The 23147-nt window shown below is 25.6% G+C and overlaps 2 protein-coding genes across 3 annotated transcripts; both read right to left on the bottom strand.

Moving 5' to 3' along the window:
* Window positions 1–2204: 2204 nt before the first annotated feature.
* On the bottom strand, window positions 2205–6616 carry MED26 (mediator complex subunit 26). 2 transcript variants are annotated; one of them, XM_017904098.1, is made up of 4 exons: window positions 6279–6616; window positions 4710–4784; window positions 4258–4533; window positions 2205–3556 (listed from the first exon to the last, which is right to left on the bottom strand). In XM_017904098.1, exons 1-4 carry the CDS (start codon window positions 6339–6341, stop codon window positions 2351–2353), a joined length of 1620 nt encoding a protein of 539 aa, XP_017759587.1. In that variant the 5' UTR covers window positions 6342–6616; the 3' UTR covers window positions 2205–2350. The 2 variants fall into 2 exon arrangements, with proteins under 2 accessions (XP_017759587.1, XP_017759589.1); XM_017904100.1 differs by having other exon boundaries at window positions 6128–6339.
* Window positions 6617–15338: 8722 nt separating this feature from the next.
* Max (MYC associated factor X) lies at window positions 15339–19597 on the bottom strand. The gene is made up of 5 exons (XM_017904025.1): window positions 19528–19597; window positions 16861–16953; window positions 16746–16805; window positions 16074–16308; window positions 15339–15714 (listed from the first exon to the last, which is right to left on the bottom strand). The coding sequence occupies exons 1-5, from the start codon at window positions 19573–19575 to the stop codon at window positions 15533–15535; spliced, it is 618 nt and encodes a 205-aa protein (XP_017759514.1). The 5' UTR covers window positions 19576–19597; the 3' UTR covers window positions 15339–15532.
* Window positions 19598–23147: the final 3550 nt, after the last annotated feature.

Below are 23147 nucleotides of genomic sequence, written 5' to 3'. Positions count from 1 at the left end.
CCATTACTATTGTGATGCTTAACTCAAAAGAAAAACAATTTCAGCATGTGGCTTTCCATTTCTTGTTAATGATTTCTTAGAAAATCTTTAGCATAAAATTTAAGTATTTGGAAAATAATTTTACTTAGAAAACAATCAATTTTTAGTGAAATTAAATAAAAGGTAACTGTATTATCAAAAAATGAACACATATAAAATCAGACATTTTCTTTTCTAATTCTTAATGTTTCACAAAGCTTTCATTATACACGGTATAGTTGCATAGTATGTACAATCTTTTTCCTCTGCTTTTTTTTTCTTTTTTTTACATAACACATAGTATTATTTGGTTATTACAGAAAATGTTAATATACTTTAAGTTCCAGTGTTTCGTGATTTTGAATAATATATTTACATTTTCAAACAATTAAATCATTCTGCTCGATTTTGTTCAAAAAAGTACATAGTTTGGAGATATTTGTTATATTACACTGGAACGTTGGACATTGCACGTAACGTGTCTTTTTCCGGCAATATAATCGTGTATGTATGTATTCTTTACTGCAATTTTTCTAAAACAGGAATTTCTTTTTTTTTTTCATTAGAGCTTTACTTTCATTTTACTATACTGTATCCATAATACATGAAATAAAATTGAGATAGAAAAATTTACAACGTACTCGAATTGTATTACCTTCGCTAGAAGTATATGCAACATAATACCTTATTAGACAAATATCTTTCTTTACTTTTAAACTTTAATTAAGGCCCCGTTATATTCGGTTCGACTACTTTTACCACGCGCAAAAAATTATTTTTCATATTATATTTAAGTGACAGTTTCTGTACATTTCAATAAATATTTTAAATTCATAAACAAAATATTATATCAAAAAGCATTTGAAATATTATAGCGTCATTTTTTGCGTGGTACAATTATACATTTTGCCATAATCATTCCTTATACTTTTTGTTTAATATTATTTTTCAAGAATGTCTTAAAGTAAAGTTCGTCTCAATAAACCAAATAGTATTTTACAGCAAACAAAATGACTATCCTTAATTTTTCGTACTTTCTGTTTAATACTTCACATCATTATGAATATAATTTCGAAAATAATTCTTTTTTCTCATGCATAGGCCAAAGTGCATTATTTGATTTGTATAGTATGCCTCTCTTTTTTTTAGCAAATCAACGAAATGGTTCGTATAATTTATAGAAAATGATCAATTGTTATATTGTCTGACACAAATGACTGTATAAGTTTCCTGTTAAACAAAAATTCTTTCTTATAGATCACTATTCTTTCTATCGAATATTTATAAAAAATTTAACCATAACTTTAAAAAGAACTAATTTGCATATCCTAAGTGATTCCATTTATGATCGTTTAACAACACTTCAGTTTGGTAGTTTATTTTATAATTTGAAATTAATTCTTGCTGATACTTTCATAGTATGATAATGATGCCAAAGACAATGATGATGATGATGATGATGATGATGATGATGATGATAATGATAATGATGATGATGATGATGATGATGATGATGATGATAATACAATACATAAGATGAAAGAGAAGCATTCAAAAAGTACCTTTTGGACTTAAATACATTGTCAAGGCATTGGAGCTAAAAGTTACATTAAAGGCTCCGCATTACGTTTTTCAATTTTTCCAAATATCTTTTTTATGCTCTTCTCTTATGTAAGAGATGCTTTCATACGTCAATAATGAATAATAATGAAGAGAATGATGATAATAGTAATAATAGTAGCAGTAATAATAACAACAATAACAATAATAATAATAAAGGTAATTTTGTAATGGCGATGATGTTAATGAAGATGATGATGGTGACAATGACGATGATGGTGACGGCGACGGCGACGGCGATGGTGACGATGACGATGACGATGACGATGACGATGACGATGACGATGACGATGACGATGACGGTGACGGTGACGGTGACGGTGACGGTGACGGTGACGGTGACGGTGATAAAGATGATGACACTGATGACACTGATTATAATAGTAGATGATCTTTACGAATAAAGTAAAATTAATGATACTGACGATAACGAATGTCGTCGAGAATGATAATCACGTTAAAAATGATTGCCAGTTACATATTTGTAGCATGATTGATTTACATCTTCAAAATGACAGTTCCAATTTGAATAGTAATGGGAATCGATAATAATGACAAGGGTGGTAGTAACGTGAGCATTTATAGAAATAAAGAGCAATCATAAATTGCAATAGAAATCGGTTTAATAGATTGATCATTGATCAATCTCTTTAATATTTGCAGGGATTCTTCACAAGTTTCAGGATAATAATAGAATAAGATAATAAAATTACTAATCGATAATAACATAAGGCAATATGTGGAGGATCTGGCCATTGTAACTGGGCCTTGCTAGCATCTGATGCCATTCTCGAAATTCTTCGTTAGGTTGGCTATACACATTGTTTACACCATTGATTTCTGACACATCTTCTTTTACTTCTGGTTTCTCATTAAAAGTCGAAGTTAAAGATGATAGTTTTGGTTGGAAGTTTCCATTCAGTCCTTCTATACATTGGGTATGTAACCTTTCTATATCTTCTGCAGTAACTTGTCTAGGTGGATACTCAGCACTATTTTGATCTTCGGTTGATTCAATTTCACACTCACTCCAATCTATTGAACTTGGATCTATAGGTGGTAACTTAGCCAATATTTCCTCGACCGTTAAATCTTGACACTGTTCTGGTTGATTTTTTTGAACATTTGTAACTGATTTTTTTTTGTACACTACACCTGATTCTTCACACTTAGTTGGTACATCATGACAGTTTTCTGTGGGCTTTAACCGGCTTTCTGGCAAGGCTTCAGAAACTGTATTTCTATGGGACAAATTGTTCTGAGGACAACGAAGGAACTTTGATACTTGTTCGTTGCTACTTCTCAGAATATCTTCCATGCTGGATGATTCTACACTTTGACTAGGTTGAGCACTTGAATTAATGCTAGAATTGGTGCCGCGTGCCCGTAGATCAGCCAGCAATTCTTGAGTTGTCTTTAATTTAGGATTCCTTGAGATACTAGCTAGTTTTTCCTTTACACGATCTTCTAAAACAGGTTGTTTCTTCATAGATTTACTGCCTTTCTTTCTACCACGTTTCTTTGGCCCTGAATCGTCAGGATCGGTGGAAGACTCCGTAAACTGATCAGAGATTCTTTCTTTTATTGTGGGGCTAGGCACTTGCATATTTAAATTACCACTTATATTTTCGCCATTTAGACGTTGTTTTTTAACAAAGGGTTCACTTTCGGTAATTGAGTCTGAATCATGATGCTGATAATTTTGTTGGTCCTTGAAATCATCTTTTCGAAGACGTTTATTTGAACTGTGAGTTCGTGGCACTGCTTCCATTGAATGGTGTTGGCTCGAAGAACCAAGTGTCGGTGGCACATCAGAACTTGTTCTGTGGTTACTGGTTACTGTAATTGACTGCTTATTTGATGATGCATTAGGAGAATGTGAATGATCACTATGCACAGATAGAACTGGACTAAGCACCTGTAATTGGAACAATATAAAGGTTTCAAGTATACCTTATCAATTTAATCCTAAATATTAAATATGTACTGACTATTTTCCATATAAATGATTAAATAGTACTATTATGTTCTATAAATGGAAATGAAAGAAAATATTATATAAAAATAAAGTAAAGCTAATACAGTATAAGAAAGTAATTCAAAAATGAATCATTAAAAAATAATAGTTTGTTTCAAAATATTTATTTTTTAGTACTACTGATTTTAATATTGCAAATTTCTTAGCAATTGTATTATTTTTATGTATCAGATGATTGTATTATATCTTTTACTAGTTTTTATTAAGATTAATTTATACATTTTTTCCACTTAAAGAAAAACATTGGACAAACATTACCAGTCTATTTTAACAACAATTATATTGTTGTTCATGTTATGTATAACTTTTATAACTAAAAATAAAATATTTTTGTGCCATATAATTACCATATAATTATATAAAATTATCTTTTTAATTTCATTTATAGAATATACTAAAAATTTAGTCAATTAAATGAAAAATATTTTATATACAAAAATATTAATCATCTTTTGCGATATCAACAATTAAACATATTTAACTTAAAGAAAAATAATGCATATTTACATATTTACAATACATATTTATGTAATTTACATTTAATGAAGTGTATATTTTACAGGAAAATTTTAATGACTTACTCTGAGTGGGGTGGTATCCCTTAACAATGGACTTTGAGGTGGTATTACACCTCTTAATGCTGGACTTTGTGGTTTGAAACATCTTAGTGCAGGGCTATGTGGTTTCGCTCCATTAAGAGCAGGTGGTGCTGTATCTGCTGGTGTAGGCTGTGGAGTAGAATGAGCAGGTAAAACCATATCACGCCAACGGCGTACCAAATCCTTTGCACGCTTAGCCAGGGCATCATTGTTTGTTTTTCGTCGGAGTTCATTGATATATTTTCCAAGCCTTGTAATCTGAAATAATTAAACAACTCATTTTCATAATTATGTAATTAACATAAAACTAATAAAAATAAGGATAACTGGAAATGATGTAGTTTTATCAAACATTTTCATAGAATAGAGGTGATGCAACTTTTGTCATTTTAAAATATTACATAATTAATACATTATGTTTATAGAATTTTTACCTCAAGCACTTCCTTAGTGATCGCCGTCTTTTCCAGGGCCGTAATGACATCCACAACAGCTCCCATGTCGATGACCTGATAAAAGTTTTAATAGTTATATCATTATGAAGCAGTATTGATTCTATAACAAACTTATCGTATCTTTATAAAGTATCAGCTGTATTAAATTGTCAAAATTCATTTAGAAAATGATTACGTATGATAAAATATTAATTTTATATCATGTATATACCTTTCAATATACATATATTGTTATTTGGGTAAATAAATACATGTGTAAATACAATTTAATAATTCCTATAAATTAGTGTCACATTGTTATAGAATGTTACTTTATGAAACATACAAAATATTCATGAATTTTTGTTGCACTGGATTATAAAATCATATTAATTTAACTTTTTAGTGCATGGCTTTATTTCATTAATTATTTACTACTAAATTACCTATTTATTATTGAAAGCAAATATAAGTAATCAACTACAATCTACATTGAATTTATCTAAGAAAACATCTGCATGCATTATTTTATAAATTACTTTGTTATTACTTACATTAATATTTCAACTAAATTAAGCAAATTAATTAAAAACGACTAGATTTAATATTTGAAATACTTTAATATAATGCTTTATTAAAATACAGAAAATTTTAGAATTCTGGTAAGTTAGTATCTACATTTTACATAATTTTTTTTAAATCAATTATACTTTATTAACAATATTTTTAATATGATTTGATCATAATAATATTACAAACATAAAAGATTGTTGATTTTCTTTTTTATTATTTGATAATGTCAATTTTACAGTGAAAAATTGAATCATACTCTACTATAATGATGAAACTATTATAACTGCAAAGGTAAATAATAATAATATAATTTTGTTATTAGTACAGTTTATACAGAATATAAAACGTGAACAAATGTAAAATACAAATAATCAACACGTGTCTATATACATTTCTTTAATCTCTAGCAAACGAAGTATTTGACTCATATTGACGATGGAAACGTTTATCGAAAAATTCATTTCGAACGATAAAACGGCGATCGGGCCAGATATAAGAAATACTGTTTAAAAAATCTCGAATTTTAAGGGCGCAATTTTATTTCCGATAACGTTCAAAAACGACGACGTTAGATACTCAAAATTCATAAAACTACGAGGATAATATGCAAGTTACTGCAAGTATTGCAATCGACTGTAACAAAGTTTAAATTGTCGAAACGGCTGGAAAAGGAGGGAACGGAGGGGTTTTCAAGAGATTTCCTCAATTTTAGACATTTCGTTGTAAATATTGAGGTTATGCTCCAGGTATTCGACAACGCGTTTACGTTCGACGTGCACACACTCGTGCAAAGAGAAGATTTGTCGACTGGCACCTAACGTACACACAGGAAACGTATTACTCACTCACACGCGGAGCCGCCGCTACACTACATTCTTAGTGACTCTCGCGCACGCCACTGGTACAGGCACACGGCGCACGGGGGATCGAGAGTGGCCCGATAGCCGTTTGCGTGAACGGACGGACGGCGCATCGCGGATTCATTCCGCTACTTACATTGTATTCCTTATCAAGAGATTTCAACAATCTTTCGGTGAGCTCGGTGCAATATCTCTGCATCGGGGGGGCACACTTAGGGCCCTCGCGGGGAGATTAGGTTAGCGGAAAATCGGCTCCACGCGTCCGAGTGTCACGAATACGAGAGCACGGGGGGACTTGCAATGGCGACTACTGAACTGTGCTCCGCTCGCATGCCCTCCCTACCTCCCAAGTGCCTCCTAGTCGCAGCCCATGCATCGTCCCTAGCCCCACGCCGCCTCATACTGCCTGGCGAACGCTACTAGCTCCTCTCGTGGTTGGATGAGACTCCTAACCGTTACCACACCTCCCTTCTATCCCCACTACTAGCGAAACGGCGCTCGAATCGAGTGCCAACTTCTAACAGCTAACTTCAAGTAGCTGTTCCCGTTTGTTTTAATTACGTTATCATTTTTGAATTTGCTTTTGGAAATCTATTGAGATACATATTTTTATATCTATACTTCATTTTTATATTTATCGCATTAAGCTATGTGTGTTTTATGATGTTAAGAACATAAATCTCAAGCTTATTGTAATGAACTTTTGTATTCATGGTTATTGTACTTATTAATGTTTTAATAAATAATTCGTTAAATTTTCAATGAATAGAAGAAATAACTATTTATTGACTGATTATTATATACAATTCTCTATTGCATTGTACACGATAATAATTAAATATTATATTTAAAAATACATATTTATGCTTTACAAATATACTAAGTATTATGAATTATTGTAATATTTTTTAATAGAATACAATCTTATTATATACGATACTGATATTTTTAATAATAAAAATGTGTTATATTTTTACAATCAAATTTGTATTACACGAAGAATAAGCTGAAGTTAGGTACATAAAATTTATAATGCCAACGTAAGAAATACAATATAACTGTATAATTCTTTATTTGTAATATGTACAATGAATTTTCTTAAAATTTATATAGTAATATAAGTATTTTTGTTTAGTTGTGTAAAAAACATACAAGTGATATAAATGATAATAACTCTAGAAATGTTGATTATCTGAATGAAGTTTGTAATTGTATTATATATCATGATCATTACTTTTTATAATTATCACAATCTGTGTACATAATGTGTGCTTAATAAGAGAAATTGTGTTCAGATTAATAGCAACTTTCTACTATCAGAAACTAAACAATCATTTATTTCATTATCATTACTATTACTCTTTATTCAAGTGATTTATATGTGTTGGTAATTAACAGTTTTCCTTGTAGTATTCATAACCTAAGTATTGGAAAATTTACAAAAACCTAATATTTATACTCATCTATATATCTGAATACATTTTACTATCCCTGGAAAATTTAAATTTATGAAAAAGCGAACGTAACAGGTACAAATACATAAAATATTCAATTTTGATTTTATAAAAATCATTGAAAAATTTCTTTGAATTTTGTATAACGTCGGAAATTATTCGCATATTTTCTATTCTATTTGTAAAATTAAATTTTTATTTTGTTTTTAAAATGAATTATTTGACCTACAAAAGAAACAGATACTTTGCATTATGTTGCAAAGGAATCAAGCTGTTGAATGTATGATGATAAAAGTAAAGAAATTCGCGCATGTATTATCTCTATTAAGTGCATATTGTTGTATGAATACACTTAGTTAAAATAATTTACAAGAGTTATATTTAACAATCATCACGCATACAAATTACAGAATTTTAAACTAAAGACGCAATTTTAGATTTGGAATTGAGTTAAATTTATTCTATATTTCTATACTATGGAATTATCTGCGAATATTTTATATTTTATTAGTATCTTTTAAACATTCTAAACATGTTATTTCATAATATTTTACGAATAATTTAAAGGCTTCAATTTAATTCTTAACATTAGCGTTATATGTTGTACTTTCTTATTACAGAAAAGAAGTAATGAATATTCATTCAATAAATCCTTGCAAAATATAAGGTAGTGGAATTATTTATTTATATACATTATTTGCACAAAATTGAATAGAATCAATAATATTTATTTAATTTATTTGGAAAATAAAATAACTTGAAAATATTCGGAATTTTAAAATAAGGTTAAGAAAAACATATGTTTATCTAACTTATTACATATTTATGTTAAAATTATTTCGAAAACAGTGCCTATATATAACAAATCATTTTATATACTTGTGAGTATAATTTTTATATAATTAAAGAATATAATTATATTACATATATTTGATTTTCAAAATCATTCATATTTCTTTTTTGTTAGATTAATAATCCAATTATTATAATTAAATGTAATGTTTCATGTTATAAAATATTTATTAAAATTTATATAATTGATTCATATAATTATTACTGAATTTTGATATACGTTATTTTTCTTTTGTAATATATTATGTATAATTATATTTATAACATATCATAAAGTTGAATTCTTTTGTATGTATATATTTCCAAGAAGTATCAGATTCAAGTTTTAAATAAAATGTTCTTACAATTATCTTTAAAATTCTATAGGGAAAATGTATAAGCAATGACGTAATGACTTAATCCTGGAAAATGAAATTGTAATTAATAATATGTGATTAAACAGATTATATTTTCAATCTGTCTACAATTCATTAAAAACCAAAAATTAATTTCAAAATTTTCTTAATAATGATTTACAATTCATTTACATTGTTTATATTTATACTATAGCATTTACATAAGATAATATGAAAATATAATAATGAAAATATCTATTATTATACGAATATTATCTTAATATTTGATATTTTTCAGTTTTGAATACTAAAAAAATAGGAAAGTAATGACAAATTTCTTGTATTCTCTTTTATCTTTAAGTTTATTATGTAGGCTACATTTTAATAATTATTTTCTATATTTAGTGTAAGTTAAAAATAAATTTACTATGTATATATGTTCATCTAATTTCATCTCATTTTTTATATAAATTTGTTATGAAATATATTGATACTTTAGACTTTTGATTAATTTACATTTATAAGAAACTATATAACGTTCTTTTCAATTATATGAAAATAGATGGCAGACATTAATTTTTAACCTGATAAATATAAAATTAATAATTATTGATTTGATTTCTTTACAAATAGTGAAAATAGAAAAAGATTGCAATAAGTATAATAGTATAATATTAAACTTCTGGCCCTTTTCTAAAACAAATAGTCATTGATACATGATAGATTAAATATCATAGCATGGATATTCAGGTAAGAACAATGGATTGACACATTTCATAGACGAACAAGAGAAATTATTTTGTATAACATTTCTTTAAATGTGGATATGTGGATAATCAATGTGAATACTAATAACAATAATTAAAAGACAAATTTTATATTATTAATGTTAAGATATTAACTTAAGAATTAATTAATTAATTTAAGAAAAAAATAAAACATGAATTACTATAGAATTAAGATAATTACAATATAATAAATATAACTCTATTAAAAATATTGGTAATTATTTGTATATAAGTATACAAAATATCAGTAAAATTGCATTAATTTACATATTAAAATAATCACTTTATAATTTTAATGTTTACTTATATTTTATTTAGAATATGTATTATATATATAATAAGATTATATTAGATGTGAATAAAATAAAATATACTTATTTTTATAGATATGATAAAAGTTTTATGAAAAAAAATGATAACATAATATCATGACATAATTAAGATCTTAACATTTCTTAATTTTAAGTTTTTTATGTGAAACTAATTTTTTTCAATCTTTTAAATTCTTAATTTATATATTTTATTATATATATGCATGATGATCACATTACAAGGTAAGTTTACGTACATATTATATATTAGATAATATCATTAAAAATATGGAAATAAATTTTACTTGTAATGATATTTCAAGTAAAATATGATTGTCCAAGTTATGTACATGTATGTTTTTTGCTTTTCTTTAAGAAACATTATTTTGCAGATAAAATATACAATATTAAATGTAGTATTCGTAATTAATTAATTGAAAGCAAGAATAAATTTTATATAAAATATTTAATTTAATATGAACATGTTATCCTACATTTGTAGTCTCGAATATTTTTCAATCTAATATTTTGTATTTGTTAATAATGCACGCATTACCATTTACGGTTATTGTTTCTAATTATCACAATTACCATAATTATCAAAATGTTATTGACTAAATGCCTATAATTGATAGTTTATACATTGCTCATCCTAAATTTATCTTAACCACATCTATTTTGACAGTTTTCCAAGTTTGAACTCATGACAGTGCCATACAAAATTTCTAGGGAATTCAATTTTAACACCATTTGTCTTTTATTATATATTTACTTATGTAGTTTTAAAAACGCTACATGGTATTGTGATAGAGAGCGAAATTTAAAATACTGAATATATTAAAAATTTTATATTGCTTATTAAAATATGTAATACAAGTGATACAATGCAGTACAAATAGAACAATGAAAAAATATAAATATAAACTTAAAATACAAATTGATATTAATAATTAAAATGCCATCACAATATCATATCAAACTAAAATATCATTTAATGTACAATGAAACATTTTTTTAAAAATGTTTTCTTCTATATGTGATATATTAGCAAAAATAAATTTATTGATCTACAAACAGCCTTTGTTTTTATGAATTTAAGAATGATTCGATACTATTGAAGATGTAAAATTACAAAATCAAATGTAGAATTACTATACAATAATTTTGTAATTATTTTTTAATTATACTTTGGTAAATATAAAAAAATTTATTTCATTAGTGATTTTTGACACATGGTTTTATAAAGAAAATAAATTTATATGATATATATTATATTTCAAATTAAATAGATTGAAATTTATATAAAATACATTATACCTGGAAATATTTCAGATTGTACTTTTATAGTTATTATAGTTTATGTTGGTACAATTATTATATATATTGTTATATTCATAGTTATTAAAAACTATGTCTATATACATAATGAAAAAATGTAAAAATCACATATCTTTAATAAAACTTAGCAAGTAGATTAATGAACAATATGTAATTTATATTCATTTGTGGTACACATATACAATATTTCGTAATAAAAAATTGTAACTAACTTAATTTATTTTTTGTTTACTAAAGATTGTAAATATGTCCATAATTATAAGAGTAGTAGTGATCACACCATGTAAATATGTAATTTATGACTAAATTCCGTTCTGTATCGCATTCTTCATCACAATTTTATGAAAGTTATATATAAGACAATGATTTGTAATTGATTTTTTATTTATTATGTCTAACTTTGTACCATATAAATAGCAAGTATGAAAATTTTGTAACATATCTTTTTATAATTCTGAATTGTGCATTGCAATATTAATAATTCAAATTATGAAAATTATTTATCTTTGAATTTTTTTTTACTAGATTGAAACAATTAAAAATAGTTCTAATGATTAATTATAATTATTAATAAAGATATAAAATATTACTTTTAATTAACAAGTATAACTGAAATATATAAATCAGTAATTAAAAGCATTAGAGTAAAATAACTACAGAATTCTTAACGATTAAAGAATAGTCTTATTTACAAAGGAATACATGTAATATTATAAGAAGAATTTGGAGGTCCACTTAAAAAAGTAAATGTACTATTGTTTTAATTAGCAATATATATTTTACTATTTTAGTACTTAGAAGTATATTTTATCTTTTTCTTATTTAATAAGTTTATTTTGTCTTAACTATAGATTTATTGAGTTTTAAATCTGTATTATAACATATGATGACTATAATGAATATAATCGGCATTTATCTATTTCTATTATAATTATATGATTTAAGAACATAACTATTTTGTATATAAAAGATGATTTATGTACAAATGATTTTGTATTCATAGTCAATGTAATATGGCGTTAATAAGGACTTAAACCAAAAGTGAAAATTTAAAACTATAACAAAAATATAATTTTTTTTATTATATACATGTAATAAAAATGAAATGACTATAGTTTTTGCCTCTTTAATCATTCACGTATTTATAATTCTAACCTTCATACTGTACAATTACATTATAGTTTACTATCTTCAGTACATCGTTTATCAAATTTAGACATAATATGGATAAATATATGGTCTTTTTATTATAAGTTCAAGTAACAAATTAAACTTTCAATTCTTTTAAACTAAATTTTTTTCAATTCTTTCCTACAGTTCTACAGATGTCAATCTTTCATTCCTATTATAGACATTTGTTTTAATACACAGTATAACTTAATCTTATAGTTATTATTTATAAATCATATTATGTAGTAACAATTTGTAATTATTGTTATTAATCATAATGAATTATTTTATATTTCATATATATGCAATAAAACTTTTTAATTCAATTTTACAATTAAAAATTTTTTTTTATTTAAGTTATTTAATTTCTTTAATATTATACTAATCTTGTAGAAGTAAATCTACGATCGTTTTCATTATTTCATATTAATATTCACATACTTCTTTATTCTATTTCTCATTGAAAGTCAAACTTTATGTCTGTGACTGTATTTTATAAATATTTTATTTAAATAACTTTTTATATTATATTGCATGTATGTTTTCATTTAAAAATCTAGTAAAAAAAACTAAAATAGGATTCGAAAATGTTAATTATTGTAGTAACATTAGTTAATTTATAAATCTAAACTAAGCGGAAGCTGGTGTAGAAACATAAAAACTTTAAATTATATTCATGACTACCAATACCTTAAAAACTTATATCACTACTATCTTCGATCCATTTAAATAAATCAACATATGAAATATTAGAAAAATAATAAATTTTTATTTCTGTTAATTTGGAGCTCGTATAAGTTCAGATACAACCATTGAAAACACTACACTTTGATAATCGTTCGAATGGCAAATTATTAGGCTCTGAAGTTTCGTGTTCATACAGATTTATTTTGTTTGACATTAAACCTACTGCAACGGAATGTGCAAGGGTAAACGCGCGTGCGTGTGCCAATGAAATTTATTTGCATTATTCTGAGTCGTTATCTAGTCATTGGAATACAACTCGATTACGGTCAATTGATTATTAAGATACAAAGTTTTTAGTAGTTGTTTTTCAGTCCGTATGAGCTTATATATAATATTTTTTTTAATAATTATGTACTTTATTTAGTTGAATGAAATGAATTCATGTAGTATTAGTTTTGGATAGAGAGATAGAATTACTTTATTTTTATAGATAATAGTTTAAGTATATTTGGTTAGTCTGTAAAAATTATTATTAATGTTGATTTAAAAAAAAAAAATATAAAGAGAATTTCCGGATATTTGAGATAAAGTTTAATAATATAGATTTTAAAATTATGCAGTTACATAATTAAAAAATAATGGACAAAAATACTAATCTAACTTATCATAAATATAGTTTGTTTGGTTCAATTTGAGCATCTTAAATATCTTATTTGTGTTTGATGATAGAAAATATGACAAAGGATAATTCATGGTTATTCTAAAGAGGTAGATATACAACAAATAATCAATTTCTGTCAAGGTCATATATTTCAAGATTTTCAATATTTTTTAAAATCAGAATATCTAATTTTTATCATAATAATACCTAAAGTCAAGATTATTTCAATGACTTATGATATGAGCATCAGACAATTTATCATGTATTATATTATTTATCACGTGTAAAAATGTATTAAAATTAATGAAATTTTCTTTCATTAATTCTTATATATATCTGAATTTCTTGTATTTAAGATCATGCGGAAGTCATGGTGTTATAACTTATTATATCAGTCTTGATCTCAATTATTATGCTATGACAATAAAAATGTGTAGTTTTACTTAAAAAAAATTTTAATTATTTTTAGAAAAATTCTTTGCTTATTGTAATACATGGTTTTGAAACAAATCTTCAAATATTTTTCCTTATTATGATAAACAAATAAGACATTTAAAGTGCTTCAGTTAAACAGGATATTATATAACTTTTTAATCTTAAAAATAATAAAATCATTTATACATATATAAACTATTATAACTATTTTATTTTAAATTATCAGGTTTGATAGTTTCACATATGAAGGTTTTCGTTTAATGTATGATTTATATTAAGATGTTTTATTCAATTTTTTAATAACTGAAAATTGTAAAAAGTGTATAAATGAAATGTTTTTCACAAATGATCTTTATTTCTAATAATTATAAGTATCTAATACTTTTACATTTGATACTAATCAACTTTTAATAATTTATAAAATAAATTTCATATTTCTTAATATTATAGGTTACATCACTTTCCGCTAAAATTTAGAATAATATGTTATAACTGATTAATTTAATAGTAGTCCCCATTTATCTACAAAGATGTTTGTTAAGTCTAAAAGGAAGAAATACTTTTATTCAAAAAAGTAAATATTTTAATTAAAATAAATATTATACCATTACCAATATTTATTTACTATTACACAGACACATTTATTAGGTTAAAAAGTGATTAAATAATCGAGTAATTTAAAAAATTTTTTATTTATCTTCTAATATTAAAATTTTTATTAATATAATTAAACTTTTATTTAAACAATAAAATAATTTTAAGAATTTCGTAAGTCCTATAATTGAGCATACATTTAATAATTTCTGATTGTTTAATAAATTTACAAACAATAATTATGACAAATCATCAAATAAACAATTATAATAAAATAAAGAAAAGATTTGGAACTAAAACTTTAAAAAAAGTTATTTACTTATGTTTAAGGAAACTGTATTGATAAAATGATTTAAAAGTTTTAAGTAGCACTACATTAATTAAATTTAAACATTTTATCAATATAATGGTTTCAAAAAATAAATGGAAGTATCTAATGATACATTATTAGTTTGTATTGATTATTTAATCAACAAAATAGTCCCGAACTTTTTATAAATTTATAAATTGAATACTTTAAAAGATTGTTCCAAATTGTTTGTAATGAATTGTTTCATTAACCTTCAAATGCAGCAATAGTATTATCTATAATTTGTATTTTGTACACTGGCTCTAAGACATTCAAAACTCCACTGAAAAGTTCTTTTCCTTTCTGCTTTTCAGTGAGTAAGTGTCTTCATGTTTTGGAAATAAATATTTATATAGAGTTTAGTTGCAACGAAAAAATAAATTTTTTGGAGAATAAGGATTGGATCAAACCATTGGTCAATGATGGAGGCCTCCAACTTTTAGCTTTTTTGATTGACGCACAGTTCTGCTTGCTTCACTATCTGAAGATTCAGATTCTGTATCATTGTATCCTGGCATTGGTACACCTTCTGATTTTGTAACTTCACAAGTTTCTGCTGCGAAATTGCCTGTTATCTTTGCTTTCTCAAGAGCTCTAACTACAAGTAATATGAGGATTAGTAACATACAACTGTGACATATAAAAATTTGAACTTATTTTTTAAGATATTTCAAGTATAAAAATTTTCTTTATGATTGACAAAGGAAGTTTTTGTTACATTAAAAATCTAAAACACAAAATATATCAGATTTATACTATGCTGATCATATTCTAGTATATACTTAAATCTAAAAGTAAAACGAAAACTTTTATTTAAAATACAAAATAAAAATTTAATTAGCAGTAAGTGTTATATCTTTTTTATAAATTATATTTTCAATTTCCAACAAACCGTTAAATAAAATATAATTAAATCTAATTTGTAAATACATTTTTTATTATCAGATTAACATTTACTTTGAGACTCCAAAAGGCTATTTTGACGTTTCAAGTCATCAATATCCTGTTGATGTGATGAATTTTTGCGACGCATAAACTGTATGTATTCAGCAGCTTTCTTAAGTATCTGTGCTCTGCTTGCAACTTTTTCTCCTTGTAATGCAGGTACAGAGTCTCTGAGGCTCGAGAAACTATCCTTGATATGATCCCTACGTTTGCGTTCCAATGCATTATGGTGTGCACGTTTCTCTGCCTAAGAATATATTTTCATTATTTTCTTTATATTATGTAATCTAAAATTGCTAGATCAAGTTATATTCCATGCCAATTATAAGAACTATACATTTAAATTCTTATATTATAAATAATATAAACTTATATTTAACTTTGTTATTAAAGATACGTGTCCAAATGTCAAATTGAAGAAATTAAATATACAGATCAATATATTGATATAGCATATAAGATTCGTTTAATAATACTAAATAATAGATTATTTGACAGGAAAATATATTTTCTACTATCTTGTTAGTTAAATCAAGCGGAAAGCGTCTACCTAACCTTAACAATAATCAAACTCCATATTTTATTGTCAAAATATGTTTATTTTGTTACTTAAATAAGAAATGTTTAATAAATGAATTGAATTAAAAGGCAAACAATCAAAATAAAAGTAAACAATGAACTTACTTGAGAATAATATTGGGTGTTATTTGAATGCCTCTGCCTAGAATCGGAATCGTCACCTTCCTGAAAAACGATGTCTGTAATAAGACTCATTGAAAGAGCACCTTTTGGAACTTACATCGCTCTCAATGTCGATGTCTCGATCATCGTCACTCATTATAATTTCCTCGGTTGCCTGAGTAATTGGTAAACAAAAGGTTTTATCGAGTACCTAAGTAATATATAGGATATATGTACACACAGTATATACATACGTAGAATTTGACAGAAACAAGAAAGTCACTAATATTTTGTTGTTCTAGTGAGTTTATTTTAAAAAGATGCACTTATTAATTTTTTGATAATTTACTAATAAATAGAAGATTGTATTAAATGTAATCAATAATACAATTGAAATAATTTGTACAAATACTTTCTTCTAAATTTATAATGTACATAATATGACAAGTAATATAAAAATGTATAAAAATTTATATTTATCATATAATTTTGAATTATTGAAAATATTATGTCATATTGAAAATTTTTTACTAGGTTACATGACAATACTACCATTAAAATACAATTTTTATGATTTTTAAATAAATATTTATTTAAATTAAAAAAAAAATAGTGAAATAATAAAAAACTGAAACACATTTACATTTTTTACACTTGTAACTAAAATAAAGCAAGTGAAGACTTAAAATTTCAAATATATATTTCATTATTAAAAGTTACTATTAAAGTTACTAAATACTCATAGGATCACTATATAGTTTATTTTTTATTTAAATTGGTATTTCCTTCCTCGTAGATAATATTTAAATGATGTTTGTAATTTGAATCTAATAGTATTTTGTTATTTTAATTAAAATTTATAAAGAATATGTCCAGGTATTATATAAAAAATTCCTATATGTATATATTAAGTATGCATATATGTATTAAAGAAATTTTAATGTAATTCATTTAATATCTATTATTTTAATGCATATTATTTAAGATTAAACTTCAATAATTTTTGTTCATTTAATAATATCACTTTATAGCATAATTAAGTAATTTTTATATTGATTAGTATTGAACCGTGAAAATAAAATTTACTGTTATATTATAACCATAAAAAAGGAAACGCTACAAATGTTATGATAAATTTGAAATATTTAAATATTTCGTTGAATATCGTAAATAATATTTGTTTCATAAGAAATAAGTAGTGTATTTAACACTCCATAAATTAACGTGTTTTTCGGATAGAAAATTTATTAGAAACTATAACTAAGAAAGGTATATGTGAAGTAGTATTTTATGACTTCAAAATTACTTGAAACGCATGTTATTTTTACATTATTTTGTATTATTTTATACACCCAACATAGTAGATTATTTAATATCTACAATAATGTTATAGCTTAAGTTAAATGTATTGAAAATATATAATAATATGTAAGAATGGAAGCAAAACATGGAATCATTATTAAAAGTATTTGAATTTTAACTTTGTTATTACTCGAGTTGTTTTAAGATAATTTTATTTATATGTGTTTATAACATTAGTTTATCTAATAGCCTTTTTTGTATTTTCATATACTTATAAGTATATTACAAGGATATTAAGATGTTACATTGTTATTCATCATTTAGAAATTTATAAGGTATTGTTGATATTTTATTACTTTCAACATTTACGCTTTATTATTCACACATGTCTGCAATTCTATTTATTATTTTATTTGAATTTATTCACTATACAATGTTGTAATTGAATTTTACTGTCCATTTTTTGTTCAATTGTAAGATATGCTTTTTTAAGTATTATACATTTGATTTGGTATCCCATTAAATTTAGTTATGTATATTTAATAAATTAGACATGAAACATCATTATTTATGGTATGGTTTAATATTTTAAGTGTGTTATATTTTGAATTTATGACAAAAATACTTCATTTAATTTATATAAAAAATTTTGATGTAAATATCTAAATATTTATTCTTAGATCTACTATGCATTAATATTTCCTATTGAATATTTATTTAATTCTTCATTTATATTAAAGGAATAAAAGAAAAATTAACGTAACTTTCAAATTATGGTTTGATTGAATAATTAATTAATTTGGAGCTCATATGAGAATTGCTCTGTATAGTTGTGTAATAATTATGTGAAATACATACAATTTTATACAGAATTCATATAATATTGTCCATAAAAAACTTGGGTTCTATTGTCACAATTTATAGCTTTTAGGTGTATATTAAGAATTATATTTATAATTATAATTATAATTGAATACAAATTACGTTCTGACATTCCCACTTGTGTGTCATTTGACACTTGGAGATAAAATACTTTTGAAATGCCAGAAGTTTCAGATTATAACTATCATGAATTCATATTATAGGAATCTAAAATTCCTAAAAATTTTAACAATTTGTTAAACATTAAATTATAGTTTCTTTTACACATAGTATATAAGAATAAAATAAAAATAATATGTAAAAGTAAATGTTATAAATTGACATATATATATTTGAGGTTAAGAATGATTATAGCGAATTTTTTAAACTAATTCAAATGTATGAATTTACATGAATTAACTTTTAGTGAATAATTAAAACGAGCAATAAGATATATCACAAAATTTATAACGTAGTTACATAAAATATATGTTACATATTTTATGTTCTTCTCTAATTAGATTTTTTTAATTGATATTAAAGATAGTAATCAGAGATATACTGCTATAAATGTAAGTATCGTATAATTTTAACATTTATTCATCATATAATTGTTACTAACTGTGACCAGCGAAGCGTAAATGGAAAGTTGAATATTGCTGATTGTCATGGTAGTGAATGCTATGTTTATACATGTGTTTATGAACGTAGTTAATCCTTACATCCCAAGTTTTTTTTTACTGTAACGACCTAGCAACCTTGAAACTTCTGCTATGAGAAATTAACAATTTTTTTTAAAACACGATGAAGAATGAATAACGATTTTTCTTTCGAATGTTTTAAGTATTTTTAGGTTTGTCAAAGACAATTTTCAACGAACATACAAAGGTAGGTCAGTAACGATTATTCGTTACTCGAGTTATTATTCTGAAGTGACTTCTCCAACCAGTAGCGGATTTAGAGGGGGGCTATACATACGCTCTTCAAGGGAAAAATTTCAAAAAATATTATATCGCATATTTTATTTAATTATATATATATATATTATAACTATTATGATTTTTTATAATGTATAAATAATTAATACGAATTAAATTATTTAAGTTATAGCATGAAATATAAATATTGAAATATAAATTATAAGTCAATTCCAAATCCAGAAAAGTTTGAAAAATTTATATACCTAAAGGAGAGAACTCCTTTCAAAAAAAAAATCCTTCTTGGATACACAGCTATGTTCAGCGCAAAGTATTAAAGATTATTAATAATTACGATTGCTATGTATGTAGATATATTCTATCATTTAGATTTCTAATTTTTACGATTAATTATAATTTACATAATTAAAGGTTAAAGATGTTTAATCTGAAAATTCAAAAATAAAACAAAGTTAGGTGAATAACCTAGCAGTTTCATCTGGTTATAAATGCTCACAAAAAAAGAACGAAAGAAAGAAAAAGACAACTAAACATTAATCATAAATTGTTCTATCTTTACCGAATACCATTACTGTTAGACATTTTATCCAAATACCTTTGTGCAACATTTTTTTTTCATTTGTTAGAAAGTAGTTAATAGTAATTAATACCTTAATTTTTTTATCCAGCTGAGAATTTATAATTCAATTCACTAGTCAACTAATAGAGAGAAATATTGAAATAATGTAACCAAAATATAATTAAAATGTAATTATATTTCATGTATAATTATTTAGGACAATTTCATATAATGTAATATATTGCAATTATATTTAACTATATATAGTAAATTAACTATACTTATTAATTATAACAATATAACTATATAACTATAACTAATTAACGATAGTTAATTTACTATAACTATAACTGCATTATAGCATAATGCAAATGTATTATACAATTTCATTTCATTTCATAATAAAACATCTTATAAAACCATATTTTGCGTCATATCACATATTCCTTAACATAACTGTATAATTGGTTTCCATTAAAGTAAATTTATTATTATTATTTGGAATTTGAGTAATATAATTTTCATAATTTGTCATACTTTATTGCAAATTTTTATTTATTTACCATAATTTACTCACAATCGGATTATAGCTTTCGTTACTATCCAAAACAGCCATATTTAAAAAATAAAATGGTATTACATCACATAACAGAGGGCGTGTAAGAATATTTCCAGGCAAAATTGAAATAAGATGATAACGCATTGGCGTAGACACAGAATCAGCGTTGCCAATTTAAAACAAAATAAAAATGTGTCGTTATACAATTCATTCTACTATTATGTCAGAAGTATAAATTTGAAGAATATCAAAAATAGAATCAAGAAAATAGAACAAAATGTCGCCGTTGCGTGAACTCCAAAGTTCTACAATTATACAGATGATCGTGAAAGTAGCCTAAGTTATTATGTTTCATTTCGAAGTATTAAAAAGTTCGCGTTTCAAATATATTTCGAATAAAAAAATTAATTACGCGCAATTAGAAAAATTCAAAATAACGATTCAATGTTTCGCAATTTTTTCAAAAACAGTTTAATTTTATTGTAACGTTTATTTATTTATTTCTACGGGATAACCGATTGGTAGTATCAAAAAGAGACTACAATAATTTGAATACAAGTCATAACATATTTTCTGTTTCGAAATATCAGAAATTTTGGAAAAAATTGAAAAATTATATTCGACACAAATATGAACTCAATCCAGTGATTCTATTTTCTCCTACTTTTCGAAAGTGGTTTTAGAATTTTAGAAAGTACATCGATGCAATACGAAATAATCAAAAAATTCACTTCTCGCAGATCTTCGACTTAAAGTTAGACTATTTTCATAATTAACGGTACATATGCACAAACAATAAACAAAAGGAAAGAAAAAGGGAGGTAAAATAATAATAAACAGAAGAAAAGTAAATGTTACAACAGTGCTGTAAAAAATAATTTCTTTCAGACCATTTTCAAAATGACTGCCAAAATTACCAGCAACAATATGGTAGAGGTACATTATGCGATTATTCCATGGAAGTATTCTGATATAATCTAGATTATAAACAGACATCGTTCGAATCTCAGATTGTGAAAACTGCGATTCACTGGAACCTGAATTTATTCCAAGCTGATTTCCAACATAACCCTGTGAAGTGGTATTACATAGATTTGCAGACGCAGTTTCAACAAACTGAAATCGAGCGGATCAAGCAAGCGAGCGCGATCGATTTCGCAGGATCGGGAGGAAAAAACGATCGTCCCTTCCTTCGTAGTGGGCCCGCTCACGACTCTCGAGGGTTGGTCCCTCGAGTCGGTTCGCACGTTCGTGCGCGGTTAAATGCGTTGCGCGGTTAAATGCGGTGTGCGCATCGGCGATCCGGTTCTGCGGAGCGTGACGCGAGGTCCTCGAGGCCGGAGCCACGCGAGTGGGCGTGGGTGCCACGCCCCGCCGCCAATGGAGCTGCGGCGAGCAGCGCGCCCTACCCTGCGATCGTCGCGGTGGGGGCAGGCCGCGAGGAGGTGGGGGTAAGGTCGACGCACGAGCACGCGGGACAGCGAGTTATTGAATTCGTCGAATTGGCTGTTCGTCGAGGGCAAAAAGACGGACGGCCGAGCAGATAGCCGGATAAACGGCCGGCAGAGCAATCGTTTTATCCGTGCTACTGATCAATCTATTAACCAGCTACGAGATTCGCGGATTCTGCATAGCGTTCGGAATGTGGAAACGTGGGGACAGGGGAACGTTGGCGACTCGATTCATCGGCTTGTTTCAAGGTTGTCCTGCTCATATTCCCGTCCTAGTACACCGACTGTTATGGCCTGCGAGAGGTTGCTTGATCGTTTTGGTACAGGGTGTTAATGAAAAGAAGTAATGTAGAAACACACATATACACTTATACATTATTATTCTTCGTATATAATTAATTCATATATTATTATTATTTACACACTATTTAATCATATACTAGCCATTATTCATATTTATAATCATATACTATTAATCCACATATTACCACCATCTATATTCATATTTATATTCGCGTACTATTATTATTCATATACTATTAAATTATATGTGTATTAAATTATATATATATATTACCATTATTCATATTTATATTCTTATTCATATACTAGTACTAATATACTATTAAATTACACGTATACGAATGTATAATTTGAAATTAACACTTTTGGTGGAAAATGGAGTTTTGTGACCTCTGCTAGGAATATTTAACGAGCTTCTTTTAGTTGTCCATG

This window comes from Eufriesea mexicana, unplaced genomic scaffold (assembly GCF_001483705.2).
Source record: "Eufriesea mexicana isolate 0111107269 unplaced genomic scaffold, ASM148370v2 scaffold2646, whole genome shotgun sequence".
NCBI lineage: Eukaryota > Metazoa > Arthropoda > Insecta > Hymenoptera > Apidae > Eufriesea > Eufriesea mexicana.
The sequence above is the reverse complement of the archived record's forward strand: the minus strand, read 5'-3'. Positions and strand labels throughout refer to the sequence as shown.